This window comes from Pleurodeles waltl, chromosome 10 (assembly GCF_031143425.1).
Source record: "Pleurodeles waltl isolate 20211129_DDA chromosome 10, aPleWal1.hap1.20221129, whole genome shotgun sequence".
Lineage (NCBI taxonomy): Eukaryota > Metazoa > Chordata > Amphibia > Caudata > Salamandridae > Pleurodeles > Pleurodeles waltl.
Genome location: NC_090449.1, coordinates 1081131389 through 1081149342, shown reverse-complemented (window position 1 = coordinate 1081149342; position 17954 = coordinate 1081131389). Strand labels below are relative to the sequence as shown.

The 17954-nt window shown below is 50.1% G+C and overlaps 1 protein-coding gene across 2 annotated transcripts in view; it reads right to left on the bottom strand.

Annotated features, from left to right (window-relative positions):
- Positions 1-17954, bottom strand: part of LOC138262279 (uncharacterized) — a 306864-nt gene that overhangs the window by 69580 nt on the left and 219330 nt on the right. For both annotated transcript variants that reach the window (XM_069212168.1, XM_069212169.1), the window contains exon 11: positions 72-166. In XM_069212168.1, the coding sequence (XP_069068269.1) occupies positions 95-166 (72 nt within the window). In that variant the 3' untranslated portion in view covers positions 72-94. The remainder of the gene's footprint in view (positions 1-71; positions 167-17954) is intronic.

The window sequence follows — 17954 nt, the reverse complement described above, 5'->3', positions numbered from 1 at the left end:
GAACTGTAAGCTCACTAGAAAATGCATGCCCAGGAATTACTAAAACTAAAATTCTTGTTAGAAAAGCAAACCAAAGGGGGTGTTGGAGGGCCCCCTATGAATCCATCTCTGCAGCTACTTCCTCCAGCACATCCTCAGACTGCCCAGGCTGCTCTCCTTGACCAACCTGTGGGAAGAGAAAGCTCACCTTTAATGCTGTAGGCTGTTCAGGGATCAGCTCGTAGACACAACACCCCACCCACCTCCCAAAGCTGCACAGAGCGCCGGAGACCCTCTCGCCATTCTCCTACTCATCAACTAAAGGACACCAAGAGACAAGATTGGTTGTGGTGGTAGAACAGGCGTAGTTTATTAATATCACAGTTGGTACATAAGTCATTGCGATTCGGGCTGGGCGAAGCTCACGGAGTTTCACTTCGTGGAATTCCAGAGTCCCAGGAAAACTCTGCGGAATTCCATGGGGTTCCACATGCAGGCACTGCAGTACTCGGCCACCCCCAGCTATAACCTGCGCATGCGCGCACACACACACACACGTCTATTTACTTATGCTGTCTTATGTAGCGTGATGATCAAGGATAATGGCTATCAAGGCGCTTTACATTTTCATAATGTTAGCAACCATAATCTCTCCCAGAAACATGCAGACACTGGCTGTAGAAATATTCCGACCTTTAAGAAGTCATGTCTTTCACTGCAGTGCACCTTAGCCATGCCGCCCTTCCTTGGGGGCACGTTTAATGCCTGCCCTCTGCTGGTCTAGGGGTCCTTGCCGAGCTGGGCTGGCCACATGAGACCCAGCCAGAGTCAGGTCTCTGCCCCTCCTCATGCCCCCTGCGCAGGTGCTGCTGAACCAGAGACCCCGGCCCAGCCAACCTCCTAGCCCCTGCTGCCTCCTGCTCTCTGTGATGCTGCAGCAGGTTGGCATCCTCCCCGGACCACCCCAGACCCCTGGTACCTGCCCGCATCCTCCCAGACCACCCCAGACCCCGGGTACCTGCCCGCATCCTCCCGGACCACCCCCGACCCCTGGTACCTGCCCGCATCCTCCCGGACCCCTGGTACCTGCCCGCATCCTCCCGGACCCCTGGTACCTGCCCGCATCCTCCCGGACCACCCCCGACCCCTGGTACCTGCCCGCATCCTCCCGGACCCCTGGTACCTGCCCGCATCCTCCCCGACCCCTGGTACCTGTCCGCATCCTCCCGGACCACCCCCGACCCCTGGTACCTTCCCGCATGCTCCCAGACCACCCCTGACCCCTGGTACCTGCCCGCATCCTCCCGGACAACCCCCGACCCCTGGTACCTGCCCGCATCCTCCCAGACCCCTGGTACCTGCCCGCATCCTCCTGGACTCCTGGTACATGCCCGCATCCTCCCGGACCACCCCGGATCCCTGGTACCTGCCGGCATCCTCCCGGACCAGCCCCGACCCCTGGTACCTGCCCGCATCCTCCTGGACCACCCCGACCCCAGTGCCAGCGTGTGGTCACCTTGAACAGCAGAGACGGCGCTGCCAAGGTCTCGGTCTGCACTGAATCCACCGTAACCTGCACATTCAGCCCACCGTGCCATGGCCGGTGTCGGATGGCAGTGAATGTCATATTACACACAGCACCATGGGCGCGCTGAGGGGTCAGAGGAAGGTGGTTCCGGTTAGTGATGGATCTGATTCATGACAGCCTGGCAGGGTGGCAGTGCCAACCCAGCGCCCAGCTTTGATTAAACGATCTGAGCTCCAGTGTCTTATGAGCCACTTCACAACCTTCCACTCTGCACAGGTCTTTTTATTTGTATTTTAGCGGAGGCGTGTTGAAAGTGAAGCAAGGAAAGCAGTGGAGCGAACCGAGCAGGACATTCTGTGCTGAACATGTTCCCACCCTCTTGAGAACCTTTAACAGGGGCTGCCTGACCCTCTACGAGAACCTGCTCCACCTCCCATGGCTACCTCCACCTCCCGTCTCCACCTCCCATCTCCACCTCCCCCTCCCATGTCTACCTCCCACCTCCACCTCCACCTCACACCTCTACCTCCCATTTCTACCTCCACCTCCCATCTCCACTTCCACCTCCCATCTCTACCTCCCATGTCTACCTCCACCTCCCATCTCTACCTCCACTTCCCATCTCCACCTCCCATTTCCACCGCCACCTCCACCTTCCATCTCTACCTCCCATCTGTACCTCCACCTGCCATCTCCATCTCTCATCTCTACCTCCCACCTCTACCTCCCATCTCTACCTCCACCTCCCATCTCCACCTCCCATCTGTACAAACACCTCCCATCTCCACCTCCCATCTCCACCTCCACCTCCCACCTCTACCTCCCATCTCTACCTCCACCTCCCATCTCTACCTCCACCTCCCATCTCTACCTCCCATCTGTACCTCCACCTCCCATCTCCACCTCCACCTACAATTTAGCCCGGCTGCTGCTAGGCGCCTCTGGCACTCATATACTGTCTTTTAGGGGTGGGCTCCTTGCGGTTGCTGTTATCAGGGAGTGGACTAGGAGTCCTGTAGCTTGGCTCTCCCCCACCCCGTGCAGCGTGAGCACAAGGGACTCGGCGGACGAATCTACTTATGAGCGTGAGCGCACCAGGAAACTAAGTTCTGCCGCAGGGTCGGTTTCTGTTCAAGGGCGTTGGGGCTCTGCCCCCTTTATGTCCTTTTCCCACTCACATCTAGGGCAGCTCAGAATAAAATCATTTTTGAAGCTCCAACAGTACTTAATAAAAAAAATAATGGATGTGCACACAGTCAGTCTTGCTGGCTAGAAGGCAGGGTTGCTGCTATCTCCCCAGTCACGCTTGTTGTCTTCGACAGCCTGCCTCTGCAGTCTTGTCACCTGCCCCTCCCCTTGGCCCGAAGTGTCTATTGGCTGGGCTGAGGCCTGTGATGTCATTATCTCGCCAAAGTTATAGCTTGAATGAGTGATCCCCACACACTGGCAACCTGAAGATGCATTTAACCCCGGGCGTTTCAGGCTGAAGCTCTTCAGCGCTGAGGCTGCACGTCAGTCAGGGAGCAGTTTCCCCACCCTTTCCCAACTCTTCATAGGGTGGGGTGTGTCCCCAGGCTGTGACGATTTGGAAAAGGGAGGGGTAGAGGCTGCAGGTGGGAGTTTTCACGGTTCATCATCAGGGGTTTTGAAGATGCTCTGCGCAGATTTGAGTGTCTCCTTCCCCTAATGCATTTAGTACAGGACCGAGGGGCACCATTTCAGTTCTAGTGGAGCCAAAGTGTGCTTTTCAGGTTGCATTTGTGTGCAGCTCCAAAAAGGGGCCTAAATTCCATCTAGATTGTGCCCTGCAGTTCCCAGCCCTGCTGTGTGGACAAAGTAAGTAACTACACAAAGTAAAAAACAGTACCATCAGCTGGGAGGAGAGCGCTCACACAGCCCATTTAAGGCTAACCTGCTGAATACTGGTTGTAGAATGTTTGCCATTGCTGAAGTGTGTCTGAAGGTGACTTTTTAGGGTCGAGCCTGCGTTGCATGCGCTTGTGCATGCGTTTCGCTAGCGAGACACTTTAGGAATTAAAAAGCACTCAGAGCCCCGTCCACATCACGTCAGTGTCTTTCATTGGTTTGTGGGCTTGCCTGTTAGAATCTGCTTGCTTTCATTAGTGGAAGGCACGCATAGGTCATGCCTTTTCCAGTGGTTAGCCCTCCTCGAGCGCAGCGACCAAGTACAGAAAACTTGCGAGGCTCGCTGTTTTCCAGCCAGTTCGTGGACTACTTTTCCTCTATTTTCGCAGGGCGATCTCGCTTGGCAGAAGTCGAGCATTTTGCAGAATATCGACCCTGTTACACAGTTAATTGCACTTTTTGCGGTTACGTACATAATTGCACTTTTGCCGATAGGTTTCATTACGAGTGAACTGTAGCAGCGCTGTTTTTTTCTTTCAGCGTATATATAGATCTGCATGTATGTAGAGACTCAGCGGCAAACATGATTATCACGCTTAGTGGCCCACATCGGTACAGCACTACCATGGTTTATGTGGCAAGAAAAGTCTGGTTAGGAGTTTACAACGCTATTAGCTCTAACACGAGTAAACGCAAGACCCGTTGCATTGCAAATGCTTGTTTTAATGAAGCAGTCAATGAAAAAAATGAACTTTGCTCCTCCGTGTGAAGGAGCGAACTTTGCATAGAAGCTGCCTCTCAATTAATAGAAGGCTAGTCTAAACTCCAGGGTTTTCAAGCCCCCGGGGTTACTGGGCACGGTCAGCTTTCTTTTATTTCATTGCGCTATATCAGTATATGTGTTTACCATAAGTGCCCAAACCCATGCTCACAGTGCACAGGAGGCCTTGAAAAGTTGCAACCTCAAAAGAGGTGTTGAATGTTGTTGTCGGTATAGATGTGTTTTGTTTTACTCATTTGCATACAGATTTGGATTTCGACCGCAGAGGGATTTGGAAGCGAAAGGAACATATTATATGTTACTCATGTTGTACCTGCAGGCTTGCTTGGTGAGGGTGACATACCAAACTCTTGTGCCACCGCCTAGCCCCGATGCCTGGCACTGCGGGCTGTCACTGCACTTTGCATGCAGTGCTTACATGAGATGAGCGCAGAGTGGACCTGCTGGGCTTCCTCCCGCTCTCAGCCCGCTGCACTGCACCAAATCGAATCTCTAAGGGTAAGAATCCAGCATAAAACCTGACTGACCCTTTCCAGGTAACTGTGCGTCCCTGCCGTGAGGCATCCTAAGGACCCTTTCCAGGTAACTGTGCGTCCCTGCCGTGAGGTATCCTAAGGACCCTTTCCAGGTAATTGTGCCTCCCTGCCGTGAGGCATCCTAAGGACCCTTTCCAGGTGATTGTGCGTCCCTGCCGTGAGGCATCCTAAGGACCCTTTCCAGGTAACTGTGCGTCCCTGCCGTGAGGCATCCTAAGGACCCTTTCTAGGTAATTGTGCGTCCCTGCCGTGGGGCATCCTAAGGACACTTTCCAGGTAACTGTGCGTCCCTGCCGTGAGGCATCCTAAGGACCCTTTCCAGGTAATTGTGCGTCCCTGCCGTGGGGCATCCTAAGGACACTTTCCAGGTGACTGTGTGTCCCTGCCATGAGGTATCCTAAGGACCCTTTCCAGGTGATTGTGGGTCCCTGCCGTAGGGCATCCTAAGGACCCTTTCCAGGTAATTGTGCGTCCCTGCCGTGGGGCATCCTAAGGACACTTTCCAGGTGACTGTGCGTCTCTGCCGTGAGGCATCCTAAGGACCCTTTCCAGGTAATAGTGCCTCCCTGCCGTGGGGCATCCTAAGGACACTTTCCAGGTGATTGTGCGTCCCTGCCGTGAGTCATCCTAAGGACCCTTTCCAGGTAACTGTGCGTCCCTGCCGTGAGGCATCCTAAGGACCCTTTCTAGGTAATTGTGCGTCCCTGCCGTGGGGCATCCTAAGGACACTTTCCAGGTGACTGTGCGTCCCTGCCGTGAGGCATCCTAAGGACCCTTTCCAGGTAATTGTGCGTCCCTGCCTTGGGGCATCCTAAGGACACTTTCCAGGTGACTGTGCGTCCCTGCCGTGAGGTATCCTAAGGACCATTTCCAGGTGATTGTGCGTCCCTGCCGTGGGGCATCCTAAGGACCCTTTCCAGGTGATTGTGCGTCCCTGCCGTGAGGCATCCTAAGGACCCTTTCCAGGTAACTGTGCGTCCCTGCCGTGAGGCATCTTAAGGACCCTTTCTAGGTAATTGTGCGTCCCTGCCGTGGGGCATCCTAAGGACACTTTCCAGGTAACTGTGCGTCCCTGCCGTGAGGCATCCTAAGGACCCTTTCCAGGTAACTGTGCGTCCCTGCCGTGAGGCATCTTAAGGACCCTTTCTAGGTAATTGTGCGTCCCTGCCGTGGGACATCCTAAGGACACTTTCCAGGTAACTGTGCGTCCCTGCCGTGAGGCATCCTAAGGACCCTTTCCAGGTAATTGTACGTCCCTGCCGTGGGGCATCCTAAGGACACTTTCCAGGTGACTGTGCGTCCCTGCCATGAGGTATCCTAAGGACCCTTTCCAGGTGATTGTGGGTCCCTGCCGTAGGGCATCCTAAGGACCCTTTCCAGGTGATTGTGCGTCCCTGCCGTGAGGCATCCTAAGGACCCTTTCCAGGTAACTGTGCGTCCCTGCCGTGAGGCATCCTAAGGACCCTTTCCAGGTAATTGTGCGTCCCTGCCGTGGGGCATTGTAATGTTCTTTAGGCTGCTCCAAGATGAAAGAAAGATGCCACAGACGTAATCCAATATGAGTTTATTCCAATGACAGAGGTCCCATCCAAACAGCATCCAACTGCCAGCTCAACTCACAGCCTCCTCTCCTACCTCACAGTTCTATGACCTCACCCAGTTCTACACTACTCCTCAAGGTTCTCTTACTATCCTCTCATGCATACTACACACCTCCCCCTTTTATCAACTAACAATAATAACTAAAAATAAAAAAACAAACATTAATAACTAAAAATTAAACAAAAATTACTATATACATTTGTTCAATAATAAGCATGAAGAAAATGACATTGCTACAACATATGTTCTAATTAACAAAATTGACCAAACTATCATTAATAGTGTTCCTAAACCTATTACATCTGAGAACCACCACCCGATTAAGATTCCACATCTTAGAATCTTCTGTTCTTACCGCATTGTTGAACACTTTAACTACTCTTATAGGCTTAGACTTATTCATGCCTCTCCCTTTGTTCAAAGGTCCCCGAATAAGTACCCAATCACCTACTTTAACTTTAGTTGTTTGTGTTGACTTTCTTGAATCAAAATACTTTTTCCGAGCTTCTATTTTCTTTTGCTCCCCCTCTCTCCAACATCCATCTGACAAAATCACACCTGTCCTTGACTCCATATCATTCACCCACCTGGGAGACAACAAGGTATTAGGGTGTCTGGCTCTGAGTAATTCAAATGGTGTTTTACCTGTAGTGGAGTGAGGTGAGACCCTGTAAGCCTCAACCCTTTTCGTCACTTCTTTCCTCCAATTCAATCCACTACCCTTGGCCAGCGCTATAGTCTCCTTCAATACCCTATTGAAACGCTCTACCATACCGTTGGTTTCGGGATGATAAAACGCACACTTCTTGTGCCGTATGGAACAGTCCGCTAAAAATTGTTCCATCTCCCTCGACACCAACTGCACACCATTGTCAGTGAGGATAACTTTGGGAAAACCCTCTCTGCCAAACACTTCTTTCAAAAAACCAATGACATGCTTTGTCTCAATGCCCCTGGTAAATTTAATCTCCGGCCACCTTGAGAAAACATCCACCAGCACGAGGAGATATACATCACAACCCTCTCCACGAATAGGTCCTAAAATATCAAGCGCAACTTCCTCCCACGGTTGAGTGGGACGATCTCTAATCTCCATGGGTTGGACCCTGGGTTTGATAGATTTCTCGCTCATAACACACTGCATACACTCTCTAATGATCCTCTCTACCTGACTGTCCATTCCTGGCCACCAGTATGTCAAACGCAATCTTCCTTTGGTTTTTGAAACACCTTGATGACCCGAGTGGGCAAGAGAAATAAGCTCCTGTCTCAACGTGATGGGAGGAATTAGTCTTGTACCCCTAAACAACAGACCATCTCTACTTGACAATTCCCCTCTCACATGCCAAAACTTCTGCGTCTCCAAACTCCCTTCATTTCTGTTTTTCCAACCTCTCTCTACCAAGGAAAGTATTTCAACCATCGTGCAATCTAATTCACATTCTCTCCTCCATCTCTCCTTAGTCACAACACTGTCATCAAACCCACTTCCTTCAATTTCACATACCATCTCATCATCCAAATCCTCTTCACTCCCTTCTGCCAACTGGTTATCTTTTGTCAAGCGTACCAGCCTTGATAATGTGTCAGCCACCCTGTTTTGCGCTCCAGGAATGTATCTAATCTCAAAATCAAAGTCCTGTAATGATACTACCCACTTCGTGATCCTACTTGATATCGCATCAATTCCTTTCCTTTTAAAGATCTCACAAAGGGGTTTATGATCTGTTCTAACCTCAAACTTGGTGCCCCACAGCAAGTTCTTGAGCTTTTTCACAGCCCAGTGTACTGCTAAAGCTTCCTTCTCTATTACTGAGTAGTTCAACTCAGCATTTCTTAGAGCTCGAGACAAAAACAAAACCACTTGCTCAGACTTATGATCACCTTGTTGCAGAACAGCTCCAAGACCTTTCGCACTGGCATCAGTGATCAAAACTGATGAAAGATTAGGATTAAAATTCTTCAATTTGGGAGCCTTAACTAACTCCTCTTTAATTCCTTTAAATTCACTTTCACACTCCTCACTCCATACAAACTCTACTCCTTTCCGTAATAATCTCCTCATATTCACACACAATTCCGCAAAATTCTTGATAAATTTCCCATAATACTCAGCCATCCCAATGAACTTCATCAGTTCCTCTTTATTAAGTGGTGACTGTAACTTCTTAATGGTATCTACCAGTTCTTTCTTTGGTGATATACCTGCTCCAGTGATCGTATGTCCCAAATACTCAATGGAGTCCCTTTGAAATTTACACTTCTCCATTTTAACGGTCAAACCACACTCTCCCAGCCTCTCCAAGACTCCCAATACTCTTCTTTCATGCTCAGAACTATTTTTCCCAAATACCAAGACATCGTCTTGGTAAATTCTAACACCCTCCAAATCCTTCAAAACTTTCTCCAACATCCTTTGAAAGACCGAGGCTGCAGATATCAACCCAAATGGTAACCTGGTGTACCTAAATGTTCCAAATGGAGTGATAAAAGCAGTGAGATCTTTAGATTGTTCAGTTAATCTAATCTGATGATATGCCGACGTCAGATCTATTGTAGAAAACACTTTTGCTCCTTGCAATAACATCAACATATCTGAAATGTTTGGCAAAGGATATCTATCTACAATCACATGTTTGTTTAACTCTCTCAAGTCCACACATAAGCGAAGACTCCCATTTGGTTTCCTGGCTGCAACCACTGGTGCCAACCATTCAGTTCCCTCGACTTCTTCGATGATCCCTTCCTTCTGAAGTCTCCCGAGTTCCAATTTCATTTCTTCCCGCAAAGCTACTGGTACACCACGAACTTTGCTGCATACTGGTTTTGCTCCTTCTTTGAGGCGAATATGATGCACATAGTGTCGAAGACACCCCAGTTTATTTTGAAAAATCACAGGAACTCTCAATTTGAGTTTTTCCACAAAATCAACATTACCTGTGGTTTGTTGAGCAGTAGCCCCTCCAGATTCCACAATCTCATTCACCCCCACTTGATCTCTAATTTTCACAGGGGGGTCATTATTTGGATCAAGTATCACGTCCAAATCTTTCTGGTGGAACCAACTCAGAACACTGTCACCCTTTTTGGATACATAAATCTTCGCATTAGTATATTTGTGTTTATATTGAAGTATACCCCAAAAATACCCATGCAGCTTAATAGGTTGTCCACCATATGCATGAGGCGTTATATCTGGTTTACATAACTTTACTTTGTCTTTGAGTTTTCCCAAATACAACTCTTTTGAAATGATGGTTATCTTTGCTCCAGAATCGAACAGAACCTTAGTTCTTTCACCATCCACCAAAACTTCATCAACAGGTCCTTTTCTTCTCTCTCCTCCAACCTGAAGGACAATTTGGCCACATTCGAATTCGTCCCCATCATTGGTGTCTGAATCATTATTGACACCATATACACTATTTTTTGATTTGCACACACTAGCAAAATGCCCTTTCTTTTTACACAAGTTGCAAACCACCTTAATTGCCGTGCAGTTCTTATCATTCGCCATGTGACCCTGCTTGCCACAACGAAAACACTTCCCTTGAAAAATAGTTCTCTTTTCCTTCCTATAATTCTGCTTTGCTGGAATCTCTCGTTTGTCCTTTATCAGTTGTACCTCTTCCCTCTTGTCCTCTTCCTTCTTTATTGTTTTAACACACATCAGTGAGTGTTCAATTTTCTTGGCTAACACTAAGACTTCATCCAATGATGGATCATCCTTTTGCCAAATTTCCTCCCTAACTCTTTCTATGTTACAGCCCAACATAAACTGATCTCTTATCCTCTCCTCTGACAAAGGTCCAAACTTGCAAGATGAAGCCAATTTTCTAAGGGCTGTAACATACCCTTCCACAGTTTCACACTCTTCTTGATTCCTCCTGCCAAAATGATATCTTTCTAGTATAGTACTAATTTTTGGAATGTAATGTCTATCAAGTTTTTCTAGGCAAATCTCATATTCATTTAGGTTCTCATCAAAAATGTCCGGAAGATTATCAAACCCTTCCTGACCCTCTGAACCTAAACTATGTAAAAGTAGCGCAGTCTTCCTTTCAATGCTTAAAGATGCGGCACACACCTTTGCATATCTCTCAAAAACCTTCTTCCACTTTTGCCATTTAATAGGTGGTTCTCCTGGCATGGCCAAAAAAAAGGAAGGTGCAGTGACATTCTGCATCATGAAGAACTTCCTGTTTGAAAGAAACTGCAGCTTCCAAAGCAGCCTCCAAAAGTCTTTTACTGGGACAACACGGTTGAAAAACAAAGACTCACAAATTAGGAATGTATTCCTAATTTGTTTACTAATTCACAGTGTAAATCGTGAATTATTATCCCTTTCCGACTACTATCTGCTTTGTTTGTGGTATTCACTGCACTCTGGAATTTCATGTCAGGTTACTCCTTAGATCCTTGTAGAACCCAGTAGACACTCCGCTTATAGCTACAGCTATAAAAAATACAGACGATGCAGCTGGCGCACAGTTCAGTTGAAGTCAATATCTTGTTTCGGCTTCTGTTTTATGCACATCGAGAAAGCGGAGTGGCGCGCGTATTACATCTCCCTGGAAACGCACGCAGCACAGCTGACGCGCGGCATGCTCCAAATATTCATGGAATGCACGCGGCTCAGCTGACACGCGCCTGGAGCTAAACAGTTTCCATGGCGATGGACGCGAGACAGCCGGCACGCATCCAACTGCCGGCTCCAGCCAAAAAGCGTCAAAAATTGTTTTAAATGGACGCGCTTACAGAAAAAAAATGTAAAACTTCCTTGAAAGCGGAAAGACGCTCACCGTTCTTTGTTCCTTGTTGCTTGTTCCTTGTTGAGACCTCTGTTCCCCTTTTTACGATGGAATGATGGAGGCACAGGGTTAAAAAAACTCTGATCCCACCTCGTCGCCAGTGTAATGTTCTTTAGGCTGCTCCAAGATGAAAGAAAGATGCCACAGACGTAATCCAATATGAGTTTATTCCAATGACAGAGGTCCCATCCAAACAGCATCCAACTGCCAGCTCAACTCACAGCCTCCTCTCCTACCTCACAGTTCTATGACCTCACCCAGTTCTACACTACTCCTCAAGGTTCTCTTACTATCCTCTCATGCATACTACAGGCATCCTAAGGACACTTTCCAGGTGACTGTGCGTCCCTGCCATGAGGTATCCTAAGGACCCTGTCCAGGTGATTGTGCGTCCCTGCCGTGGGGCATCCTAAGGACACTTTCCAGGTGATTGTGCATCCCTGCAGAGGGGCATCCTAAGGACCCTTTACAGGTAATTGTGCGTCCCTGCCGTGGGGCATCCTAAGGACACTTTCCAGGTGATTGTGCGTCCCTGCCATCAGGTATCCTAAGGACCCCTTCCAGGTAATTGTGCATCCCTGCCGTGAGGCATCCTAGGAACCCTTTCCAGGTAATTGTGCGTCCCTGCCGTGAGGCATCCTAAGGACACTTTCCAGGTGATTGTGCGTCCCTGCCGTGAGGCATTCTAAGGACCCTTTCCGGGTAATTGTGCCTCCCTGCCGTGGGGCATCCTAAGGACACTTTCCAGGTGATTGTGCGTCCCTGCCGTGAGGCATCCTAAGGACACTTTCCAGGTAACTGTGCGTCCCTGCCGTGAGGCATCCTAAGGACCCTTTCCAGGTAATTGTGCGTCCCTGCCGTGGGGCATCCTAAGGACACTTTCCAGGTGACTGTGCGTCCCTGCCATGAGGTATCCTAAGGACCCTTTCCAGGTGATTGTGCGTCCCTGCCGTGGGCCATCCTAAGGACCCTTTCCAGGTGATTGTGCGTCCCTGCCGTGAGGCATCCTAAGGACCCTTTCCAGGTAACTGTGCGTCCCTGCCGTGAGGCATCCTAAGGACCCTTTCCAGGTAATTGTGCCTCCCTGCCGTGGGGCATCCTAAGGACACTTTCCAGGTGATTGTGCGTCCCTGCCGTGAGTCATCCTAAGGACCCTTTCCAGGTAACTGTGCGTCCCTGCCGTGGGGCATCCTAAGGACACTTTCCAGGTGACTGTGCGTCCCTGCCGTGAGGTATCCTAAGGACCATTTCCAGGTGATTGTGCGTCCCTGCCGTGGGGCATCCTAAGGACCCTTTCCAGGTGATTGTGCGTCCCTGCCGTGAGGCATCCTAAGGACCCTTTCCAGGTAACTGTGCGTCCCTGCCGTGAGGCATCCTAAGGACCCTTTCCAGGTAATTGTGCGTCCCTGCCGTGGGGCATCCTAAGGACACTTTCCAGGTGATTGTGCGTCCCTGCCGTGAGTCATCCTAAGGACCCTTTCCAGGTAACTGTGCGTCCCTGCCGTGAGGCATCCTAAGGACCCTTTCTAGGTAATTGTGCGTCCCGGCCGTGGGGCATCCTAAGGACACTTTCCAGGTGACTGTGCGTCCCTGCCGTGAGGCATCCTAAGGACCCTTTCCAGGTAATTGTGCGTCCCTGCCGTGGGGCATCCTAAGGACACTTTCCAGGTGACTGTGCGTCCCTGCCGTGAGGTATCCTAAGGACCATTTCCAGGTGATTGTGCGTCCCTGCCGTGGGGCATCCTAAGGACCCTTTCCAGGTGATTGTGCGTCCCTGCCGTGAGGCATCCTAAGGACCCTTTCCAGGTAACTGTGCGTCCCTGCCGTGAGGCATCCTAAGGACCCTTTCCAGGTAATTGTGCGTCCCTGCCGTGGGGCATCCTAAGGACACCTTCCAGGTAACTGTGCGTCCCTGCCGTGAGGCATCCTAAGGACCCTTTCCAGGTAATTGTGCGTCCCTGCCGTGGGGCATCCTAAGGACACTTTCCAGGTGACTGTGCGTCCCTGCCGTGAGGTATCCTAAGGACCATTTCCAGGTGATTGTGCGTCCCTGCCGTGGGGCATCCTAAGGACCCTTTCCAGGTGATTGTGCGTCCCTGCCGTGAGGCATCCTAAGGACCCTTTCCAGGTAACTGTGCGTCCCTGCCGTGAGGCATCCTAAGGACCCTTTCCAGGTAATTGTGCGTCCCTGCCGTGGGGCATCCTAAGGACACTTTCCAGGTGACTGTGCATCCCTGCCATGAGGTATCCTAAGGACTCTGTCCAGGTGATTGTGCGTCCCTGCTGTGGGGCATCCTAAGGACACTTTCCAGGTGATTGTGCATGCCTGCAGAGGGGCATCCTAAGGACCCTTTACTGGTAATTGTGCGTCCCTGCCGTGGGGAATCCTAAGGACACTTTCCAGGTGATTGTGCGTCCCTGCCATGAGGTATCCTAAGGACCCCTTCCAGGTAATTGTGCATCCCTGCCATGAGGCATCCTAGGAACCCTTTCCAGGTAATTGTGCGTCCCTGCCATGGGGCATCCTAAGGATCCATTCCAGGTTATTGTGCATCCCTGCAGAGGGGCATCCTAAGGACACTTTCCAGGTAATTGTGCGCCCCTGCCGTGAGGCATCCTAAGCACACTTTCCAGGTGATTGTGCATCCCTGCCGTGAGGCATCTTAAGGACACTTTCCAGGTAATTGTGCGCCCCTGCCGTGAGGCATCCTAAGGATCCTTTCCAGGTGATTGTGTGTCCCTACCATGAGGCATCCTAAGGACCCTTTCCAGGTAATTGTGCGTCCCTGCCGTGAGGCATCCTAAGGACCCTTTCCAGGTAATTGTGCGTCCCTGCCATGAGGCATCCTAAGGACCCTTTTTTTTCTCCAGGTAACTGTGTGCCCCTGCCGTGATGCATCCTAAGGACATTTTCCAGGTAATTGTGCATCCATGCCATGAGGCATCCTAAGGACCCTTTCTATGTAATTGTGAGTCCCTGCTTTGAGGCATCCTAAGGACATTATCCAGGTAGCTGTGCATCCCTGCCGTGAGGCATCCTAAGGACCCTTTCCAGGTAACTGTGCGTCCCTGCCGTGAGGCATCCTAAGAACACTTTCCAGGTGATTGTGCGTTCCTCCCGTGAAGCATTATAAGGACCCTTTCCAGGTAATTGTGCGTTCCTGCCGTGAGGCATCCTAGGAAACCCTTTCCACGTAACTGCGTTCCTGCCGTGAGGCATCCTAGGAACCCTTTCCAGGTAATTGTGCATCCCTGCCGTGAGGCATCCTAAGGACCCTTTCTAGGTAATTGTGCGTCCCTGCCGTGAGGCATCCTAAGGACCCTTTCCAGTCAACTGTGGGTCCCTGCCGTGAGGCATTCTAAGGACCCTTTTTCGGGTAATTGTGCATCCCTGCTGTGAGGCATCCCAAGGACCTTCTCTAGGGCCATTGCCCCATTGTACCTTTAGTGTGAGGATATTTGTTAACTCCTTGCAATCCCCACCACGCTGGCACTGGTTTATTGACCTCTGACAGCGCCCTCCTCCTCACCAAAGGATTAGGAAAACCCCAACAGCTCCTATGCCCCGATGATGTTCAGTATCAACATATCAGTCTCTACGTTAGAGAGATAACCATGTCCTCGGCATAAAAACCCAACGTCCTCAGACTAATTAGACTGTGACTTACAAACTCCCAGCCCATGGCTTTACAGAACTGGTTTATGGCTATGCTTAACTTCCTCCCGGACAATTTTACTGCTCCCTAGTTCTCTACCCCTCACCACTCAAATCTCATGCTAATTTCTCACCAAATTATGTCGACTGGATGGACCAGTCTGGATAGGAGGACTAAATCTGCTTGGGTGGGATCCAACAGTGCCTTTACACCCAGCGCAGCTAGATGATTGCCCCCAAGATGAATAGCTACTGCATCCGGATTCTTGTGTCCCTGATGACCTTCCTATACCACCAGGAGACGTTTCTTTCACCTCATGCCTGGTCTTCCCAGCCATATCACCTTGGTGTTGTGCACCCCTATGTTGTCACCAAAGTTCTTCCCGCTGGCCCACTGTTGCACACTTGTGACGTATGACTGTCCTATTATCCAGACCATCCATTCATTTGTTCCTTCACCTACAACAAGAGAGTATGCCTAAGTTAGTAAGCTGACAGCCTAATGTAGGACTTAAATGCTGAGGACCTCCAACCTTCCTATGTGCTGAATGCCTTCCTCGGTCATGCTGTTTGCTGCCACAGTTGTGCCCGCCAATATGCAGAAAGAGTGAGACCCAAAGTGGGAGGGAGCAAGGCCAGCCTTTGCCACAGACAGGCATAAAACTGCAGTGAACTGAAAACTGCTGATGAAGCTGCTGTCCTTGTGCGTAAACAATCATGGTGCCCCCAACCTGATCTGCATACAGCACAGTGTTCGCTGGTCGTGAGGCACTCCAGCTGTGTGACCTGCACTTTCCCCTCTTGGTTGGTGTTTGACCTACTCAGGTAGAGAACCAAATGCTTTTCCCCCACCTGCATGTCTTCAAACCGCAAACACCATAAGCCCGGATTCAACCTAGATGGCGACACTATTTGCTTGCCCTAAATTCCACAAAGAACGCCACAGCGAAGGAGACTTGGAACAATTGAGTTTCTTCGGTGGACCTACATATCCCAAGCAAGGTCATTAGGATCGCTTTTTATTGCTCAAAATCGATCAGCTGCCTGGTGGCTGTAGGAGGCTGGCCTGGTTTGTAGTGGGTACCTTGTGTACTTACCCCTTATACCAGGTCCAATTATCCCTTATTAGTAGATTAGTGGTGTTCTTGCAGCTTAGGCTGATAGAGGTAGCTATAGCAGATCATCTTAAGCTGAACTAGGAGACATGCAAAGCTCCTGCAATACCACTTCTAGTTACACAGTACTCATACACAAGTAAAGACAATACTCAGTGTTACCAAAAATAAAGGTATTTATTTGGGTGACACAGTACCAAAAATATCTTAGAGACAATACTCCTTCTGGAGGTAAGTATTATACACAATATATACACTAGACACCCATATTAGACCAATAAATAGTCACAGAACAATGCAAACAGTAGGAAATCCTATAGAATGCAATGGGAGAAAATAGGCCTAGGGGCAACACAAACCATATACTGTAGTGTGTGCAGAATTGCTGGGAGAGTAAGAATGCAGTAAAGGTAAGTAAATTACCCAACCCCAGAGTCCAGAAAAGCAGGAGTAAAATACTGCAAGTTTCCTTAGGACACACTACACCACGTGATTGGAATATTGCAGCAATCAACCAAGTCTGCAAAGAACAACTGCTGGATTCCTGGACCTGAAGACCTGCAAAAGAAGGGGACCAAGTCCAGAAGTCGATAGAAGTTCCAGGAAGGACAGGAGCCCCTGCCAGCCCAGAAGAGGGTGCAAAAGGAGAGTCCCCGGTTGGACGAAGACTGCAGGTATACACCCTAGGAAGATGCCAGCGGGTTCCTGCATAATGCAAAGGATGTCACACGACGTGAAGATAGTTGCAGACATGATTTCATGTTGGAAGTTGCCAACAAGCCTTGGCTATGACAAAAGTACATTTTATGACAAAATGGGGCTGGATGGACCCAGGAGGGACCTGGGGGCCTCAACTCTGTGTGAGGAGGGTGAGGGGGCTCTCAGCACTCTAGAGAGCCCTCAGGATGCCAGCCAGCACCCCCAGAAGCCACAGGATCCGGGTTCAAAGGAGGTGCAAAACGCAGTTGATGCAGCACAACAAAAGAAGGTCCCACGCCACCGGAGAACAACTCAGCGGGTTGAGCGTCGCAGTTTGGAGTGCTGGGAACCTGGGCCAGGCTGTGGACAAAGGAATTTTGCAAATAGTGCACAGAGGCCTCAGGAGGTGAAGAAGACGCAGTGCACAGAGGTACCATCGCTCTCAAGGAAGGCAAGGTCTTACCACCTCCAAATTGCGTCACCAGGACCTCAGGACAGTCTATGTCGATGATGTCCACCCTCTGTGTCCTCAGGAGCATGCTCGTCACTGTGAGAGGAGTCCAAGGGTACCAGTCGTTGTCTTGGAAGGTGCCTGCTTGGAGCAGGGGAGTGACTCTGTCACTCCACAGGAGATGTTTTCGGTTCTTCTGGTGCAGGCTGAAGATAGGGAGTCCTCAGAGCATGCACACAGTGGAAACTGTAGCAGTTGCTGTCTTGGAGCTGAGGTTGCTGAACAAAAGTATCTCTTGTAGATACTTTGTTGCAGTTACAGCGTTTCTTGGAGCAGGCTGAGGTTGATCCAAGGTCAGAGGATGCTGACGTTGTTGTGGAAGGTTCCTGAAGGAAACTTGAAAGCAGAATCTGAAGAGAACCCACAGGAGAGACCCTAAATAGCCTTGAGAGGTGGAATGGCTACCTTATCAGCTAAGGACCTATCAGGAGGGGTCTCTGACATAACCTGCTGGCACTGGCCACTTAGAGCCCTCCAGAGTGTCCCCACACCCTGCAAAGCAAGATGGCTGAATTCTGGGACACACTGGAGGAGCTCTGGGCACCACTCCGGGGTGGTGATGGACAGGGGAGTGGTCACTCCGCTTTCCTTTGTCCAGTTTCGCACCAGAGCAGGGGACAAGAGGTCCCTGAAGCGGTGTAGACTGGCTTATGCAAACAGGGCACCATCTGTGCCCTTCAAAGCATTTCCAGAAGCTGGGGGAGGCTAGCCCTTCCCTGCCTTTAACACCTATTTCCAAAGGGAGAGGGTGTAACACCCTGCTCTCAGAGGAAATGCTTTGTTCTGCCTTCCTGGGACTGAGCTGCTCAGACCCCAGGAGGGCAGAACCCTGTCTTTGAGGTGGCAGCAGCTGTAGCTGCAGTGCAAGCCC